Genomic DNA, 17,813 nt, shown 5'->3' on the forward strand with positions numbered 1-17,813 from the left:
CACCCAAATCTAACTCTCTCTCTGCACGTTACATCAGCCCCACCTGCAGTGCATATGGTTTTGTCCATTGGAGAGCAAGTGTGCCTTTTCGAGTGAATCAGAATAACCCCCTATATTCGGCACAGGAATACCAGACCGTGAAATGAAGTACCAAACCAAATACAAAATGTCTCCTCCCAATGCGGACACACTTTGAGCACACCGTTGTCCCTCTAGTGTCTGTTTATTATCATCTTTAAGTAAACCGCCAATCACAGCTCCTCTCTCTTTCGGTAATACTAAATGTACCAATAGGCTGGTACGGTGCGGTGTAAGTGAGCGCTATGTACGTAGTATGGGGCGCTGGGAAGAACCCATTAGCACAGGAAGTACTCTTGTACATTGCATCCGGGTCGGCTGTATCAGGCTCTGGTTGGTAGTGCGACACAGAGAGGCGCCATAAATAGGTAAAGCATTGTATGTGTTTGTGCCGCCTATGTTCGTATGAAGGAGTGTGTGATCTGCCGCAGTTCTGTGTGACACCTGATTTCCAATCGCTGGGGAGAAGATCCGACATATCACATACACTGGTAACGGGTATTTTAGCCTCTACACGCCCCTAGCTCGTTGTTACGATTTGTGCGGATGTTGCTTGTGGCCTTGTGTACAGACTGTAATTGTGTTGTGTCCCATTATTACAGGTAACACGACGGTGCAGAGACTGCATACTCCGCTCTTGGCCTACTCACAGGATTAGGAGCAGGTACCGATTCCAACTTGTTTGCTAGAATAATTGTTTTTCGTTATCTACAAGTTTAAAAGGGAAATCCCCTTTTTAATGCTATATTTTCTTTGATCATTGCAACAAATTAAAGTAAGTGCCCTGCGACCAGCATAGCTTTTTCATTGTGGTTGGGAATGTGTCTGGCAGCAGCTTTATACAGGATCCATATTACTGTCAGTGTGGAAGTCAGGAGCTTCTGCTGCTCCTTGCTTTCATAAAAATGTAATTCAAACACAATATGATGACGTGTTCCACAGCCGACGGCAAGGCTGATAAGGTAAGTTATATCGTGCCTCCGCCGTGGACATACTATGATATATTGTTATCAACAGCATATAGCTGCATGCCCACGCGGATGGCCCAAGGAATAACGTGGTGGAGGGCATACCAATGGCTGTACACGCTATGTGATGTGTATGGTATTGACCCCACAAAATAAACCATAGAATGAATGTGTGTACTGTACATGTGGTAGTAAAGAGCTCCAAACTGGCAGGGACTGATGTGAATGTTCAAATATTCTCTTTAAAGCGCTGCGGAATATGTGTGCGCAATATAAATAACTGGTAATAAATGAACACTGGTTAGTATTATTTATCAAAGCTGCCAATAGTAAACACAGTTAAAGACTCTTCTGATGTGAAGATTTTCCATTTAGGTCAATTTGGGGAGCCAAATAGAAAGATTTTCAAAAAGAAATCCAACTTTTACCCAGAGACCCATAAATCCAACACAATAATGTATTTTTTTTTTAATAAAAAAACTATGCATTATCTAGAAACGTTGTGCTCTACATACGGGGGACTAAAGAGCAGGGTGGGGGACACTGTGCAGCTTCTGCCAGTGGGTGGGGGTCCAGCGTGGCAGCAAAGGAGTACAGGACGGTGCCACTGAGTCAGTGTCTCCTCCTACTGGGTGGGAGTTGGGGTGCATGAGAGCAGGAGGGTGGGTGGTAAAGCATGATAGGGGTATGTGGGCAACACAGGGTGAGCGGGTCCCCACTGGCGGAAGTTATGGGTCAGGAGAACAGGAGTAAAGGGGTAGTAAAGGTTTTTGCCCGTTGCAGAGTAGGGATGGGCATTGGTGCAGACTCCATCGATGGTTGGCATTGATGGCAATTTTGCACCCTGCCATTGATAATATTAAAATATTACTTGGATAACCATCGATTTGTTGTAGCTATCGATGGTCATCCATTATATCTGACTGAATAGGCCGTGGGACAATCAGAACTCGTGGCGGGACTGTCGGGTGTCCCAGCACCATAAAAAAAATTTGAAACTTGATCGGTTTTCCTTTGCCATTGATGTAGGGAAACCATCTGGTCCTCCCACATCGATGGCAAAAGTATTCAACATCGGCCATAAACCATCGATGATTTGAAATCCTTGATGGTCGATGGGCATCCCTAGAACTGGAGGAGGGTGGGGGACAGTATGCAGCTCCTGGCAGTGGGTGAGCGTCTCCTCCCATTGGGAGGGAGTAAGGGGGTGCATGAGAGCAAGAGGCTGTGTAATAGTGGTATGTGGGCAAGATGTTGATAAAAGTTGTGGCGCTGCTGCAGAGGACCGTGGGGACACTTCTGGCAGTGGGGGAACCTGCAGCCAGGGCTAGATTTCCCACCTAGGGGCGCCACCTGCTTGTGGCGGTACAGGATCCCCCATTCTCACGGGAGTCCGCTGGGGGGTGGAATTGCCAGAAGGGGGTCTGCAAATTGCGGGAGGGGCACACGGGGTCCACGAATTGCGGGAGGGGGGTCCGCAAATTGTGAGGGGGGTTGCGGGGGTCAGTGAATTGTGGGAGGGGGGTTGCGAGGGTGGCGTGAATTGCTGGAGGGGCGTGGGGGTGCCGTGAATCAAGGTAGGGGGGGTGGAGCAGAATTGCGGGAGGGGGGCGCAGGTGGCCACGAATCGTGGGAGGGGGCCTGTCGGGAGAGGGGCTCGGAGAGAGGGGGGCCGCAAAGTGTGGGAGAGGGGCTCGGAGGGAGGAGAGGGAGAATGGGTGGTGGCATGAATCGCGCGGGGGGGGGGGGTCTGCAAATCACTGGTGGGGGGTAGCGGGGTGCCGTGAATAGCGGGAGGGGGGGTGTGACTCGAATCGCCGGAGGGGGGGGTGCCGTGAATTGCCGGAGGGGGTGGGGGCGCCGCGAATCGGGGGGGGGGGGGCGGGCGCTCACCTGGTGGCTGTGGAGTAGCAGTGTCTTTGCTGGGCAACATGGGGAGGCTGTTTAGCACTGTGGGCTCACTGGGCTGGTTCAGACGCTCCACCCAGCGTTATAGACACACTCACACAGTTTGAGTGACAGATGTAGCCAAATATATAACAGATGAGGCCTATAGACAACTGAACAATGTAAACTTTTATTTCAGATTAGAACAAGACCCTGCAAAATTATATTAGAAAGAATATAGAGAAATGATAGAGGGGGCCCTGTGTGGAGGGGTAATATCCAAGGAAGAATTCACATTTTGTTTAAAGAACACAACAGGGGGGTCAATTACCAAAGTAACTGAAGGGGCACCTGTATGAGTGGCCTCAACCAGCAGCTGTCAATAAAGGGATTGTCAGTCCCTATAGAAAATGGAAGAAAGAAGGGTAGACTGCGCTCATTGATGACAGTGAGGATATTTTAAAAATATATTTTTTAATACTACAATAGCATGCTGTAATGTAAATACATAAAATACAATTACACAGTAAAAAAGAAGGGGGAGGGAAATAAATGCTGCATCCACTGAGATATTGATATCACCTTTGTATGTCCACAGTTCAAATAGGAACCCAATGACGGTTAGATCCTGTAGTGCTTGGCCACAGCGGTGCTCAGTAAAACTTTATCCAGATGTAATGTGGGGGTAGCGAGCCTCCCAATTCGGAATGGAAAGTTAGGTCGAGACGTCCGCAGGGTGACACTGGGTGGGTGTTAGATAGGCGGCTTGCCTTCAGAAGGTGAGTGCCTCACTCCAGGTCAGGTGTGCCGGTGGTATTCGCAGTTATGGATCTCCAGTTGGTTGTGGATGGTGATGATAGGGAGCAGCGTATTCAATGGGCAGTTTAAGGCCTGGGCCAACGCGTTTCGCCGCAAAAAGCAGCTTTGGCCCAGGCCTTAAACTGCCCATTGAATACGCTGCTCCCTATCATCACCATCCACAACCAACTGGAGATCCATAACTGCGAATACCACCGGCACACCTGACCTGGAGTGAGGCACTCACCTTCTGAAGGCAAGCCGCCTATCTAACACCCACCCAGTGTCACCCTGCGGACGTCTCGACCTAACTTTCCATTCCGAATTGGGAGGCTCGCTACCCCCACATTACATCTGGATAAAGTTTTACTGAGCACCGCTGTGGCCAAGCACTACAGGATCTAACCATCATTGGGTTCCCATTTGAACTGTGGACATACAAAGGTGATATCAATATCTCAGTGGATGCAGCATTTTATTTCCCTCCCCCTCCCCCTTCTTTTTTACTGTGTAATTGTATTGTATTTACATTACAGCATGCTATTGTAGTATTAAAAAATATATTTTTTTTAAATCTCCTCACTCTGTCATCAATGAGCGCAGTCTACCCTTCTTTCTTCCACTGTTTAAAGAACACACTGGCATGTATTCAATGCTCCTATTTCGCCGTTTATAATGGCGAGTATGCAGGTTTTTTTGAGAGTAGAGAATTTTTCTCACATATTTTGTACCTCACTGTATTCAACTCTGTTACTTCACAGAAAATATCTTGCAAAGCAAACTGTGTTCGCCCAGCGCTTCTCCCCGTTGTTCGCTGTGTTTGTTCAATGGGGATTTCAGTGTGTCTCTCAAAAAGTCTATTCAATGCACAAATAGCGAGTCCTGTAAGTTTGTGTTTTTTTTTTTTTTGGAGAGGTTCTCCGTTTTTCCCTCGGCATCTTTTTTAGGTGAAATATATGCTTATCTTTGTTAAATTTGTCCTTAATTTAAAAAAAAAAAAAAAAAAAAATGTACTGTAATGTGTTTATTGCAAGTGCCATAATGCTGTACTACTCTATTAATTGATTTGGAATTTAATAGGTTATTTTAATGGTAACCAATAAGAAATCATTTTGGAATGCTCCTAGTAATTTCCCATGCTTCCTCTCTTCTTCCTCACCTAACCCCCAAACAGGCTTTTAAACGCGCTAACAATTATAAAATAAATTAAATAAAAACACAGGGCAAAGAAACAATGCCAAAAGCACAACACAAGGATAAAGGCCAAACAGAACAAAATACACCCGTCTGCACAAACCCAATTAAAATAGTCACACAGCCATTTGTTGTAAAATAAATACTGAACAAAACCTTAACCTTTCTAAACCTTTGTAAAAAAATACAAGTCCACAAATGTGAGGAACACGCTGCTGAGATGAACACCCTGCTCAGGAATATCCCAGTCTGACCAGTTCACGTGGAGAGTAGGAGAAAACAGATCTCTCCAGTTACAGCACTCCCATTTGAACTCGCATAATTATGCTAAATTCGCAAAAGGGGCCGGCGAGCTGGCCACACGTTGAATACTGAGGAAGTCAGAAAGGAGGAGATGAGAAAAAGTGCAGAGCGCTTCAGCGAGATCACAGGGACACAGAACGGTGAGCCAGACTCTCAAAAAACATTGAATACTCCTCACTGTCACTCCTATATTTTATCACATTTCAAAGATACATAAGACACTAAATGCACCACCCGGGAGACCTATAATTTCAGGGATTGGGGGTCTCGCGTTTTCTCTTTCACAATTTTCTTTTTTTTTTTTTCTTTTAAACAGAGACATGTATTACAATTGAAATCCTAGATATGAGATACCATGCATTTGCTGAATATTCTAGAAACTATAGAGTGGAAGCCAAACTACAACTTCCTATGGCTTGATGTGGAAGCTTTATATAAACATATTCCACATGATTTAGGAATACAAGCAATGGGCACGACACTGAGAAATAAGACGCAAATAACCAAGAAATTGAGAAAATTCATCTTGGAGTCAATTGCTTTTATTCTGTCACATAATTAATTTTTATTTGAGCACTTTTGTTTCTTTTTTGAATCGCAACACTTTTAATCTGAAATTCACGCATTGTTTTGATTCTCACACAGTTAACTTCTTGGATCTGACTATCTCTACACAGGGCCCTCCTATTTTCACTTTATAAAAAGGTGGACCCTAATAATTTTTTGCACTATTGAAGTACTAATTCTAAACCGTGGCTTAAAAATGTTTCCTTAAGCCAATTAAATAAGACTTCGTAGAAATTGCACCAGCATGGAAGACTTTCAAAAACAGGCCGAAGATGTGATAATGAATTTTGCGGATGGGATACCCCATGGGTCTATTAAGAACAGCCTATGAGAAAAGCCCGGCACTAGACAAGAAATCCCTATTGGCCCCCAAAATAAAGTCAGCAGGTACAGAATATAAGGATGGAAAACGAGATAAAATGTTTTTTGTTTCCAAATTTAATAATCAGTCCAGTAATGTAAAAATAATTCTAGAAACTAATTTTAGAATTCTCCAACAGGAAAACAATCTCAAACTTAAGGTTGTCTTCAAAAATAGTAGAAATCTTAAATCATTATTGACCCCCAGTATGTTAAAAATAAGAAGTATCAAACACAAATAGAACATCCATGTGGCTACCGTCCTCTTCCAGTATGAGAGGTTACTATAGGTGTAATAAAACACCATGTATAACATGCCAATTCATGGAAATGAAAAAATTGGATGTTCAATCATTTAAGACTAAAGCGATCTGGGGAGTAGCTTGGTTGCCATAGAGTGCAGCGGCTTTTCAGCTAAGCTCCTGCTAACGGACAAAAAAGCGGCTTTTGCCAGTCCCTACCTTCTCCGGCAGTGGCTGTGATCCCCCGACGCCCGACTGTGCTGCTCACGGAGCCGGGGAGTGCACGGTCATCCTCCCACGGGTTGTGGCCTAGCTCACGCCGGAGCCGGGACCTCAATTTCCAGCTGTCCCCGGCACTCGCTTGGACCCATTTGCGGCTCTCCCCGGACGGATCCTGTGCGTGTCCGGCTTGGGGCTCCCCTGATGCTGCCTACAGCCCCACCGCTCGGTCCCGCTGCTCCCTAGGCGGATCCCGGAATGACGCCGCGGCCTAGCCCTGAGGAGAGGTGACTGCCCTGATACAGGTTAGTGGAGGGGGTGCCCCACTGCTGTGCACCTGCCCCCATCAGACTGCTAGGCAGCCCAACACCTGCAGGCCTGGGAGGTTTGTTTGCCGCACTGTTTTATATCACCACCCTGGCTGCCTGCTTCTGGGAGCTGGTGGGGTGGATTGTGCTTCCTGCACCTCTTTCCCTATACATGTGCAGGCCCAGCTACCCCACTCCATACTACCTTACTCTGGTGGGTCCAAGCTGGTGACTCAGGACAGTTCCCTCCCCCCCCCTGCAATGCCACTGTAATTTTCACTTCTGTACCCACGATTTGCACGTGTGATCCTCTCATAATCCCACTTTCCATTAGGTTATTATGCAAATGGCCCATTTAAGCATAACGGGATCGCAATTTTGTTTAACAAACACACCTTTTGTGTTTTACACTCCCAAACTGCCGATAAGTGTGGTAGATACTTGATTTTAACAGGTCTCTTGGATGATAGATTGACTACCCTGTTATGCCTTGACGCCCCCCAACTCCATCCAAGTACCCTTCCTCCGTAAACTATGCCTGCTTATCCAGCAAGATCTCTAAGGGATCCCTGGTCATTTTAGACCCCAAACTAGACACATCCCAGCAACCCGCCCCTCGATCCCCTCCTACATCCAGCCCCTCCCTAGCCTTCCGCAATCTACTACTTGAATTTGATCTCTATGATATTTGGAGATCTTGCAACACTCCGGTCATGAATACACCTTCTATTCCCCTGTCCACAACTCCTATTCTAGAATTGGCTTCGTTATCTGTGATAAGTGGACTCTGCAAAACACTAAAGACATCTCCATTTTACCCATAACCTGGTCAGACCATGCCCCTGTTCTATGGAAATGGAATCTGAATCCCCCCCCCCCAATCGCTCTCCCGACCCTGGGGTCTCTTTCCCCACCTCCTAAAAGACCCTGTATCTAACAAAGCCATGCTGGACTCCATTAATTCATATGTCCACTAACACCCCTGAAGATGCCTCTACTGTCAATCACTGGTGTGCTTTTAAGGCCGACGCGAGAGGCGCTGCCATTCAGGCTGGTGCCACTCTTAAACTACAATCCCTTACGCTACAATCCGATTTAGAGACCAGCCTAATTGAATTATAAACTAGAAACAAAACTAGTCCCTCCAGAGCCCTTCAAAAAGAAATCTGAAGTGTACAGAGCCGACTACAGAAACTGCTCCTAGCCCGCATGCAATTAGCCCTGAATAGAATGTGACAGAAATTTTATCTTAGGCAATAGATCTGGTAGAATGCTAGCCCATAGACTTCGTGCCCAGCAGGCTAGACATAGGATTAAACATGCATTCTCTCCTTCTAATGAAAAAATGTTAAACCCGAAGGCACACTACTACTCCCAATTATACAATCTGTCCTCTGATCCTGCAATGCCTCAGCCCACTAGTGTAACTATCTCTTCCTTCCTAGACTCTATCCAATTCCCCACTCTCACCCCCGACCAAATAGCAACCCTCAATTCCCCATGGTCCCCTATGGAAGTTAAGGCCGCTATTAAATCCCTACCACGTAACAAAGCACCTGGCCCTGACGGGTTCATAACCGATTTCTATATTACGTTTTGTGAGCTCCTAACCCCGTACTTGACTTACCTCTTTAATGAGTTATCCTCCCTGGGTGGTCTCCCTCCTGAACTACTAGAAGCTCTTATTGTGACTATCCCTAAGTCTGGAAAAGATCCGGCATATTGCCATAACTACCGCCCCTAGCGCTGTTGAACTGCGACATCAAATTGATCGCTGTCCACATTAACCAGTTTCTTCCACTGTTTCACCCGGATTAGACGGGATTTGTACTGGGAAGACAGGCCTCTGATAATACACAGGGAGTCTTCAACCTGATCGAGTGTGTATCTCTCTGTCTCTCTCTCCCCTACTACAAACTCAATACCACAAAAACAGATGCCCTCCCTATTAATCTGTTGACTTCCCCATACTTAGGCATATTCGTTCCTGCCCACTCTACTGATGGTTTTTTTCGCAAACCTTACCCCCCCCCCCCCCCCCCCCCCTCCTCGCAACCCTAACCACCATATCTAAATCTCTTGGTTGTCATACGATGTCTCATGGCTGGGCCGTATGGCCGAGTTTAAGATGTCCCTTCTTCCTAAACAAATGTACTTGTTCCGCACGATCCCATACAATTTTCCAAAAAAATCTCTACAATTTTGCACGTCCATTTTAACTAAATATATCTGGTCTTCCAAGCCCCCCCACTCTAGCCCACACCAGAATGGTACTCTTAAGGGCCCTAGGTGGATTGAATCTTCCCGACCTATATCGTTATCCAGAAGCCTGCCTTCTGGCCTAACCTTAATTTGCATAGATGGACCGCTCATGGTATTTTCCTCCTTAGCGACATCCTAGATGGAAATTTCCTTCTGCCTTTCCCCTCCATACAACAAAAATTCTCCATCCCTTCATCGGAACACCTACACTATCTTCAAGTTGCGCATTGGTGGAAGTAGTTTCCCCCCCTACCCACATCTCTCCGGACACACTCTCACAGACGCTCCTTACCCGGCACTTCCTGTCTAAACCCAGAGGTGACAATCTTATTGGTACAAAATTCTGACAACCCCCGATGACCCACCTAAGTACGGTGCTCAAAAGAAATGGGAACTGGATTTGGGCACAACCCTCATCCCTGCCCAATGGCGTAAGATCCTCCTACACCATGTCCAGGTGCCTCAACCACACTGAAATGCATATTAAATTGATAGAGATTATACCTCACTCCTGACCGCCTCCATACATTTTGGCCCTCCTGTTCCAATATGTGCTGGAGATTATGCGGCAATATAATATCTTCTGGTCCTGCCAGCGATAACATGTATTGGAATGAGATTTTCACCTTAATCGCCACAGTTCTCAAGATGACAGTTTTGCCTGACCCTGCTTTAGTGCTGCTTCATGTTATCTCCCCTACTATCCCCTTCGAAAACAGATACGTATTGGGCCATATTCTAATTGCGGCTCGTGCCAACCTAGCTCAACAGTGGAAGCAACCTTCCTCTCCATCATTATTTAAAGTTATTCTTAAAACAAATTACCATTTCTTCATGGAAACTGAATTTATGCCATACTCCTATACAGCAAATTCCCCAAATGTGCGTTGGACCCTTTGGCACACACATGTGACAGAGGGCGAAGGAGCCCAATATTTCCCAAATTCTTCTCAAACTGACCCACTCCAGTTTAGCATGAATGAAACACCTACCGACTAACTGTTGGAATTCTAATATCCATATAATTTTCATACCGGATAGGTTTCACAACCCACTATCTATCTTCACTTTTTATATTACATTTTGGGTCCCTCAATAGTCAATACCCACACCTTCCTATCAGTGAAACGTGTTGTTATATATTTAATGACGTTCCTGTTGGTTATTACTAGTATTATGTCATGACAGTTTCTGGATGTATATATTTAATGACGTTCCTGTTGGTTATTATTAGTATTATGTCATGACAGTTTCTAGATGTACCCCATCCCCACCCCATTCTCCCTAACCCCCTTTCCCCCCAATGTTCCCTTTTTTTTTTTTTTTACTTCTGTACCCCATATAAAACTTTCTCCAATAAAAATATATTGACGGGGGGGGACTAAAGAGCTATTTCCCATTAGGGAGTTTATTAATTGCAATACTTCATATTGCGTCTATGTACTGCAGTGCCAGTGCGGCCTGCAATATGTAGTTAGGACCACTAGAAAGATATAAATTCAGTTTAGGGAACATAGAACATTATGAAAAAATAGCTACTTCTTTCTTCCGTTATTTTTAGCTTTTTAAAAATGTTATATATAGCATGTAGACATTATTGATATGCAGCTTTCAATCTTTATTTTCAGGATATAGGCATACTCTAATCTTCATTAGTGTTTTCTACTAATTTTCCTTGCTGTATGTTTTTACTAGGGCCAGGTGCGATGGAGATGCATAAAAAGAAGTGCATGCAACAATTGCATATGGTCCCGATGCTTTCTTCTCCTATACCATTCGATAAGAAAAATTGATCAACCTGCATGGAGTAATGGCTCATGCAGTAACAATGAAAATTGAGATCATAGGCTCTATCCCGGTTTCCTTTGCGTCAATTTATAAATATACCCTTATTTATATATATTTTTGATCATATATGGTTTATAGCTATGTTCAGTTTTTTATTTATTTTATTTTTTTGATGCATATTGGTATGGTTAAATAATATTTTTAGGAAAATTTTCTCTTACAATGATCCCAGTAACAAATTGGATCTCTCTACCCAGTCATACACCTTTTTGGTATGTTGAAACAGAGAAGTTTTAAATGGTGTTTTTTTTCTTTATTTTTTTTTTTTCTTCTTCACATGGAATGAATGAAAAAATCCCTATAGAGTAGTGTTCTGTACCTTGGTGTTTAACATCAGAGGTCATAGGTTCGGATCCCATTAGGTTCAATAATTATTTGTAATACCATAGTGTGTGTGTGTGTGTGTGTGTGTGTGTGTGTGTATGTGTGTGTATATATATATATATATATATATATATATATATATATATATATATATATATATATATATATATATATATATATATATATATATATATATATATATATATATATATATATATATATATATATATATATATCTCTATCTATCTATCTCGGCTCAGAAGGATGACTTCAAGTGGATGCCTGTATTTATTACAAATGCAGGCATGGTGATCTGTAAAAGGGTAACTTACAAAATGGGTATGGTGGCATGCCCTTCTAAAGCAGCCTACTGTGAGCAATGTGATTGCAGGTGATGTCCTGCCATTCGGACACATCACCAGCATTACTTGATAACCCGGCGTGCAATATCAAGCCCATGAACTACTAGTTGTGGATAGTATAGTACAAGTTAAGGTTTCAAAATGTATACGTTACCTGAATTGTTTCTGAAGCATGATAGTGATATTTTCCCAATTGTATAGAACTTTTTATTAACTCTAACTCTCCCTTCCCTTCAGGCTTGGACGATGTATGGTCAAAATATCCACCGAGGCACAACTGGAAACACATCGGTATTGTATACTTTCATTTTTTTTTTCCTCCTTCACTATTGTATACCCTTAGATCAGTGTTGTCAAACTCATGGCCCTCCAGCTTTTGTGGAACTACACGCCCTGCCACAGGTTTAGCGATCCCTTATATAAAATCTGTGGCAGGGCATGCTGGGACGTGTAGTTCTACCACAGCTAGAGGACCATGAGTTTGACACCACTGCCTTATATGATTGAGAGAGTGGCAACTACAGAATTGGGGGGAGAGGTACTTATTAGCGGAGACAAAATGAGACCAGCCTGAAATTTGGAATACTTGCGACATTGTATATTTTCAAGTTTGTTTTCATGGAAACCTGATATGGAGTGAGATGCTTATTGTATGGATTTGAAAAAAAAAATGCTATTAACTTGTACAAATAGCTGGCTTTTTTTTTTTTTTTTTTTTATAGATTTTTTTTTTTAATATGCTTAGAAGTAATTTATACAGATTTTTCCTAATGCTACAGAGAGTAGGTTTTTGTGGGGGATGTAGAAACCGAAGAGGCTGGTGCCACTCTGCAAGTATCAATACATTTCTTTTTAATAAGAACATTTTATAACCTTTTTTTGCAACTACTATAACAGGGTCCAAAAGAATGGAATGAACAAGTCAGAAAGAAGGGAAATTTGGGTACTTATGTATTATCTGGGCTCCCATGTTAAATGCACCCCATTTTTTCATACCCCTACTATCCAACTACGCATGGAGTTGATTTTATATAGTGTGGCGAGCGCAGCGAGCCACCATGCCCGAAGCGTGGCGAGGGGACGCGGTCTCATAAGAAAAACGGGAGCCCAGATATTACATAAGTACCGAAATGTGTTATTGCTTTGACAATGCTAATTTCTAGGTTTACACTTTACAATAAGCCATTTATAACGTACCCAATTGTTAACATTGTTCTATTCAGCAGCTTGCTTGGTCCACAGAGGCCAGCATTCATTGTGCTGTTTCATAATATTAGTGTCCCTTCAAATATTTACACATGGGTCTTCAACCTGTGGCCCTCCAGATGTTGTGAAACTACATGTTCCAACATGCATTGCCACATTTTTTTCTATAAGAGCATGCCACAAAACCTCAGGGCATGCTGGGATATGTAGTTCCGCAACATCTGGAGGGCCACAGGTTGAAGACCTGTGATTTAGAACCAAGCATGTCACACCTAAGGTAAAACCATACATACACCAGAGATTACATTACTTGATTTCAAATTATAATTTTTTATTTCTCCTTACTTCCTTTGCAAATCAGAACAAAGATTCGAAGAGGAACAGATTCTCATGCACGGTGAGTTATAGATAGTACAATGGATTATATTTTATGCTGCACATCCCTAAGCAGATATGACCGTTGCACTCTAAACCACTGCCAGCCGAAGATGGTATGTAGATATTTATCTTTGGTAATTTCTTAGTGACAGATATGATTGGGTACATTTTTGAAAATGTGTGTATATATAATTTTTTTTTTTTTTTTAATGCAAAATATGTTTATTGAATTTAAAGGGGGGGGGGGGGTACAATAAACGGGAATACAGAGTGCAAGATAGTCTTAACAATAATCCAACAGTATACAAAATTGCGTGGATATATGAGGGTAGGAAAACTTAAGAAGGTAGGGGGTGGGGGGATATTAGGTCATAGAAAGGGGGGGGCGAGGTGGGGTAGGGGATTGGGAGGTGGGGGGGGGATCCGATATAAAGCATAAAAGTCCAGTAGGAGGTGATAAGCATATATTCCTCTAGAGTATTTAAGGGGTGTGGGTGGAGTGTGTGTGAGGTATTTAAGAGGTGGGGCGTCGTCAGCGAGCTGGGGTATCGCTAGGGCAGTTGTGGTGGGAGGGGATTTAGTGCTGTTCTATATGAGGGAGATTCTTTAAAGTTTATCCATGCTGACCAAGTATCCCTAAAGGCGGCTGAGTCGTCTTCGGCCGAGCATACTATATCCTCCATATCCATATAGGAGTCTAACCGGTTAAACCATTCTAAAGTTGTTGGGGGGAGTGGCGAGCGCCACCGGACTGGAATAACTGCCTTTGCCGCATTGTTTAGGCGGCAAAGGATAGATTTCTTATATCTTGAGATTGAGTCTGTTGAGTAGTGGAATAACCAGAACAAAGGGTCTGATGGGGCCGGTTCACCCAGTATTTTCCCAGAGATGGCAATAACATTACGCCAGTAGGGTTTTATGGATGGGCAGCTCCACCAGATGTGTAGGAGGTCTCCTGGGCTCGCGGAACACCGCCAACATTTGTTGGGAAGACCGAGGCCCATTTTAGAGAGTGTCGGGGCATCTGTACCATCGTGACAACAACTTATATTGCGTCTCGACTACCAGTGTGCTAGGGGAGCAATGATGTGCTAATTTGAAAAATTTTCCCCAATCATCGTTTTTTAGATCTACCTTCAGGTCTGTATTCCATCTCGTAGTTAAAGGAGGGCGGCTATGGCTCCTGTCTTCCAATAGGAGATTGTAGATCTGGGATACTGGGCGTGATGGATGGTCTTTCGCCTCACATAGCTGTTCAAAGGGGGTAAGGGTGGAGGTAATTGGGGTCGAGAGGTTCAGGGAAGTGAGGTAGTGGCGTGTTTTGAAGGTATCTCCAAAGGTCATTCGCAGGTAAGTTCCATTTATTTTGTAGATCCGTAAAAGGAACTACTGATCCCTCGGACAGTAGCTGGCCTACTCGGTAAAGACCCCGGTCATACCAAGGGCGGAAGGCAGTGGCCTCGTGTCCGGGGGGGAAGCGTTTGTCAAAAAGAAAGGACATGTAAGGGGAAGTGGGTGCGGAGATGGATGGTGATTTGCGAACAGTCTTCCAACAGACTAGGGTTGGGCTTATAGTGGGGTGGGTAGAGCTGGGTAGATGTGAGAGCCAGGGTGTAATATTGATAGGGGAAGAGAGTGAGTGGTTCTCTATCTGGACCCATTGTTTGTTGGTGTTTGATCTGGACCACTCTATTATTCTGCTCAATAAACAGGCTTGGTAGTACCCTTGAATGTCCGGCAACCCAATATTCCCTGCATTTTTTTGTCTCTGAAGTAGAGTAAGGCCCACTCGTGGTCTCTTATTTCCCCAGACAAAATCCCGGAAAAGGGATTGAATCTCTTTAAACCATCGAGGCGGAATTTTAATAGGGAGAGTCTGTAGGAGGTATAATATTTTCAGAAGTGAGTTCATTTTAAGAATCCCTACTCTGCCAAACCAGGAAAAGGGTCTAGATTTCCAGGCTTGGTGGTCCGCGCGAAGTTTGTGTAGGAGTGAGGTGAAGTTGCGTTCGAACAGTCTAGTGGGATCACTGTTTACTCCCAGGTATTTGAGGTGGGATGTGTGCCATGTAAAGGGAAATGAGTTTTTGAGGTTTGTCACAATAGTCGGAGAAGCGGAGACGTTCATAGCCGCCGACTTAGTAAAATTTATTTTAAAATTAGAGAGGGTGCTGAAACCCTGAAACTCAGACATTAAGTTGGGAAGGGAGGTCGTGGGGTTAGTAATTGTAGCAAGTAGATCGTCCGCAAAGAGCGCTAGCTTATATTCTTGTCCAGCTATTGTAATCCCGCTAATGTTTTGGTTTCCCCTGATAGCTCTGGCCAGGGCTTCGATGCACAGAACAAAAATTAGGGGGGAGAGCGGGCACCCCTGTCGGGTCCCGTTGCTGATAGCGAACGAGTTAGACAGTGTGCCATTGATCCGTATTCTAGCGGAAGGGGAGGTATATAGGGCTAAAATACGTTGTAGACATATCGGTCCCAACCCTAGGTGTTCCAGCACCCCCCTCATGAAGCCCCAGTCAATTCTATCAAATGCCTTCTCGGCGTCAGTTGATAGAAGGATTCCAGGGGTTTTGGTGGTTGTAAGGTGATGTATAAGGGCGATTATTTTGGAGGTATTATTCTTGGCTTCACGGCCTGGCACGAAGCCTACCTGGTCGTTGTGAATAATGGTTGGCAGAAGATGTTTTAGTCTGTTTGCAAGTAATTTGGCATATAGTTTCACATCGATATTAAGGAGCGAAATGGGACGGTAGCTGGGGCAAAGGGATGGATCTTTGCCCTCTTTAGGGATTACAGTAATGTGGGCTTCTAAGGATTGGAGGGGGAAGGGATGAGTCGCACTTACTGTGTTGCAAGCCCGCAGTAATAAAGGGAGAAGTTTGTCCTTAAAGGCTTTGTTGTAGGAGATGGTAAACTCATCCGGGCCAGGACTTTTACCTGAGGGGGTTGTCTTAATCGCCTCGGTCAACTCTAATTCTGTGAAGTGTCTCTCAAGGTCGTTTTTAAGCTCATCGGTTAGGGTAGGGAAGCCAATTTTCATAAGGTAGGATCTAATATGTCGTTGTTGTTCTTCGAGTTGGTCGGGGGTCTTTGGAGGGTTTAAGTTATATAGGGAAGAGTAATATGAGCAGAAGGTAGTTGCAATGGAGTCCGTGTCATGTAGTGTTTGGGCTTGAGTGTTTTTAATAGAGGGGATGAAAGAGAGGGACCTTTGGGTGCGAAGTGCCTTAGCGAGCATTTTGCCTGGTTTATTCCCCCATCGGTAATATCGATTACGACATTTCCGAAATACCATTTTCACTTTGTCCAACAGTAGTTTATTAAGAGCTGACCTAGCGGAGGTGAGTTCTATAAACGTGGTGGAGGAGAGGGATGCTTTATGGGTAGTTTCTAGTACTTGGATTTTCTGAAGGAGGTCATCGATTTTTCTTCTGTTTCTGTTTTTTAATAAATGACCCTAACTGAATACATTTTCCCCTCATAACACACTTGTGTGCCTCCCAGATCACCATATCAGAGACATCAGGGGTGACATTATGTTCCACATAGGTGTCCAAGGTTTCTTCTAATTGAGATTTGTAGTTCGGGTCTGAGAGTAAGGATTCGTTAAAACGCCAGAAACGTTGTCTAGGGGCCATATCTAAGGAGATGACTAAATAAACAGGGGCGTGGTCGGACCAGGTTATGGAGCCAATAGAAGAGTCTCGAACCAAGTGTAGGCAGTTATGGTTCAGGAGGAAATAGTCTAGTCTAGAGTAAGATTTGTGGGGGGGTGAGTAGTAAGTAAAGTCCCGTTCGGCAGGGTGATGAATTCGCCAAACGTCTGATAGTTGAGTGTGAAAAAGGCGCTTAACCTCCCTGGTTTGTGAACTTGGACGGGAGTTAGGGGATGGCGTTACATCTTGGAGAGGGTCTAGAGCCCAGTTGAAATCGCCCCCTATCACCAGGATCCCTTGCTTAAGTGAGTCTACCCTCTCTAGAACCTTCCTGAGGAAGGTCAGTTGTCCCTGATTGGGCGCGTAAATGTTAACAATTGTGAGCTTTGTATTCTATATGGTGCATGTTAGAAGTAGACAGCGACCCTCTTCTAGTATGTGTGTTTGTACGTCAGAGATTGGTACATGTCGGGCAAATAGGATGGCAACTCCTTTAGATTTTGAATGCGGGTAATTGCAGTAGTGTGTGGTAGGGAAGTAGTGGTTACTTAGTCGAGGAGTTGGGTCGTTCTTGGGAAAGTGCGTTTCCTGGACTAAGACGATATCTGCCCTTTCTTTATGAAGGAAATGTAGTGCCTGTGTCCTTTTTTCTGGGATGTTTAAACCCCTAGCATTGATGGATATAATACGTAGGGATGAGGTCATTTGGTAGTTGTAAGATGAGAAGTCAATGGGTAAGGATCGGGTAGGAGGAGCGGGAAGGGAGAGTGGTGAGGTTGAGCAGGGGGTTGGTGGTGAGGGAGGGAGAAGGGTCATGGTGATGGGGCAAAAAACATACAATAAAATA

The 17,813-nt window shown here is 44.1% G+C and overlaps 1 protein-coding gene across 10 annotated transcripts in view; it reads left to right on the top strand.

The window, feature by feature from the left end:
* The first annotated feature begins 292 nt into the window (after positions 1–292).
* LOC146080764 (uncharacterized) overlaps positions 293–17,813 on the top strand; it is a 95,899-nt gene continuing 78,378 nt past the window's right edge. For 6 of the 10 annotated variants that reach the window (XM_083188398.1, XM_083188402.1, XM_083188403.1 and 3 more), the window contains exons 1-4: positions 294–446; positions 681–742; positions 11,958–12,011; positions 13,288–13,323. In XM_083188398.1, the coding sequence (XP_083044524.1) occupies positions 11,967–12,011; positions 13,288–13,323 (81 nt within the window). In that variant the 5' untranslated portion in view covers positions 294–446; positions 681–742; positions 11,958–11,966. Of the gene's footprint in view, positions 570–680; positions 743–11,957; positions 12,012–13,287; positions 13,324–17,813 lie in introns of those variants that run through there. The other 4 variants (XM_083188405.1, XM_083188401.1, XM_083188399.1 and 1 more) reach the window with 4 other exon arrangements.

The sequence above is a fragment of the Crinia signifera genome, chromosome 5 (assembly GCF_055691185.1).
Source record: "Crinia signifera chromosome 5, ASM5569118v1, whole genome shotgun sequence".
Classification (NCBI taxonomy): domain Eukaryota; kingdom Metazoa; phylum Chordata; class Amphibia; order Anura; family Myobatrachidae; genus Crinia; species Crinia signifera.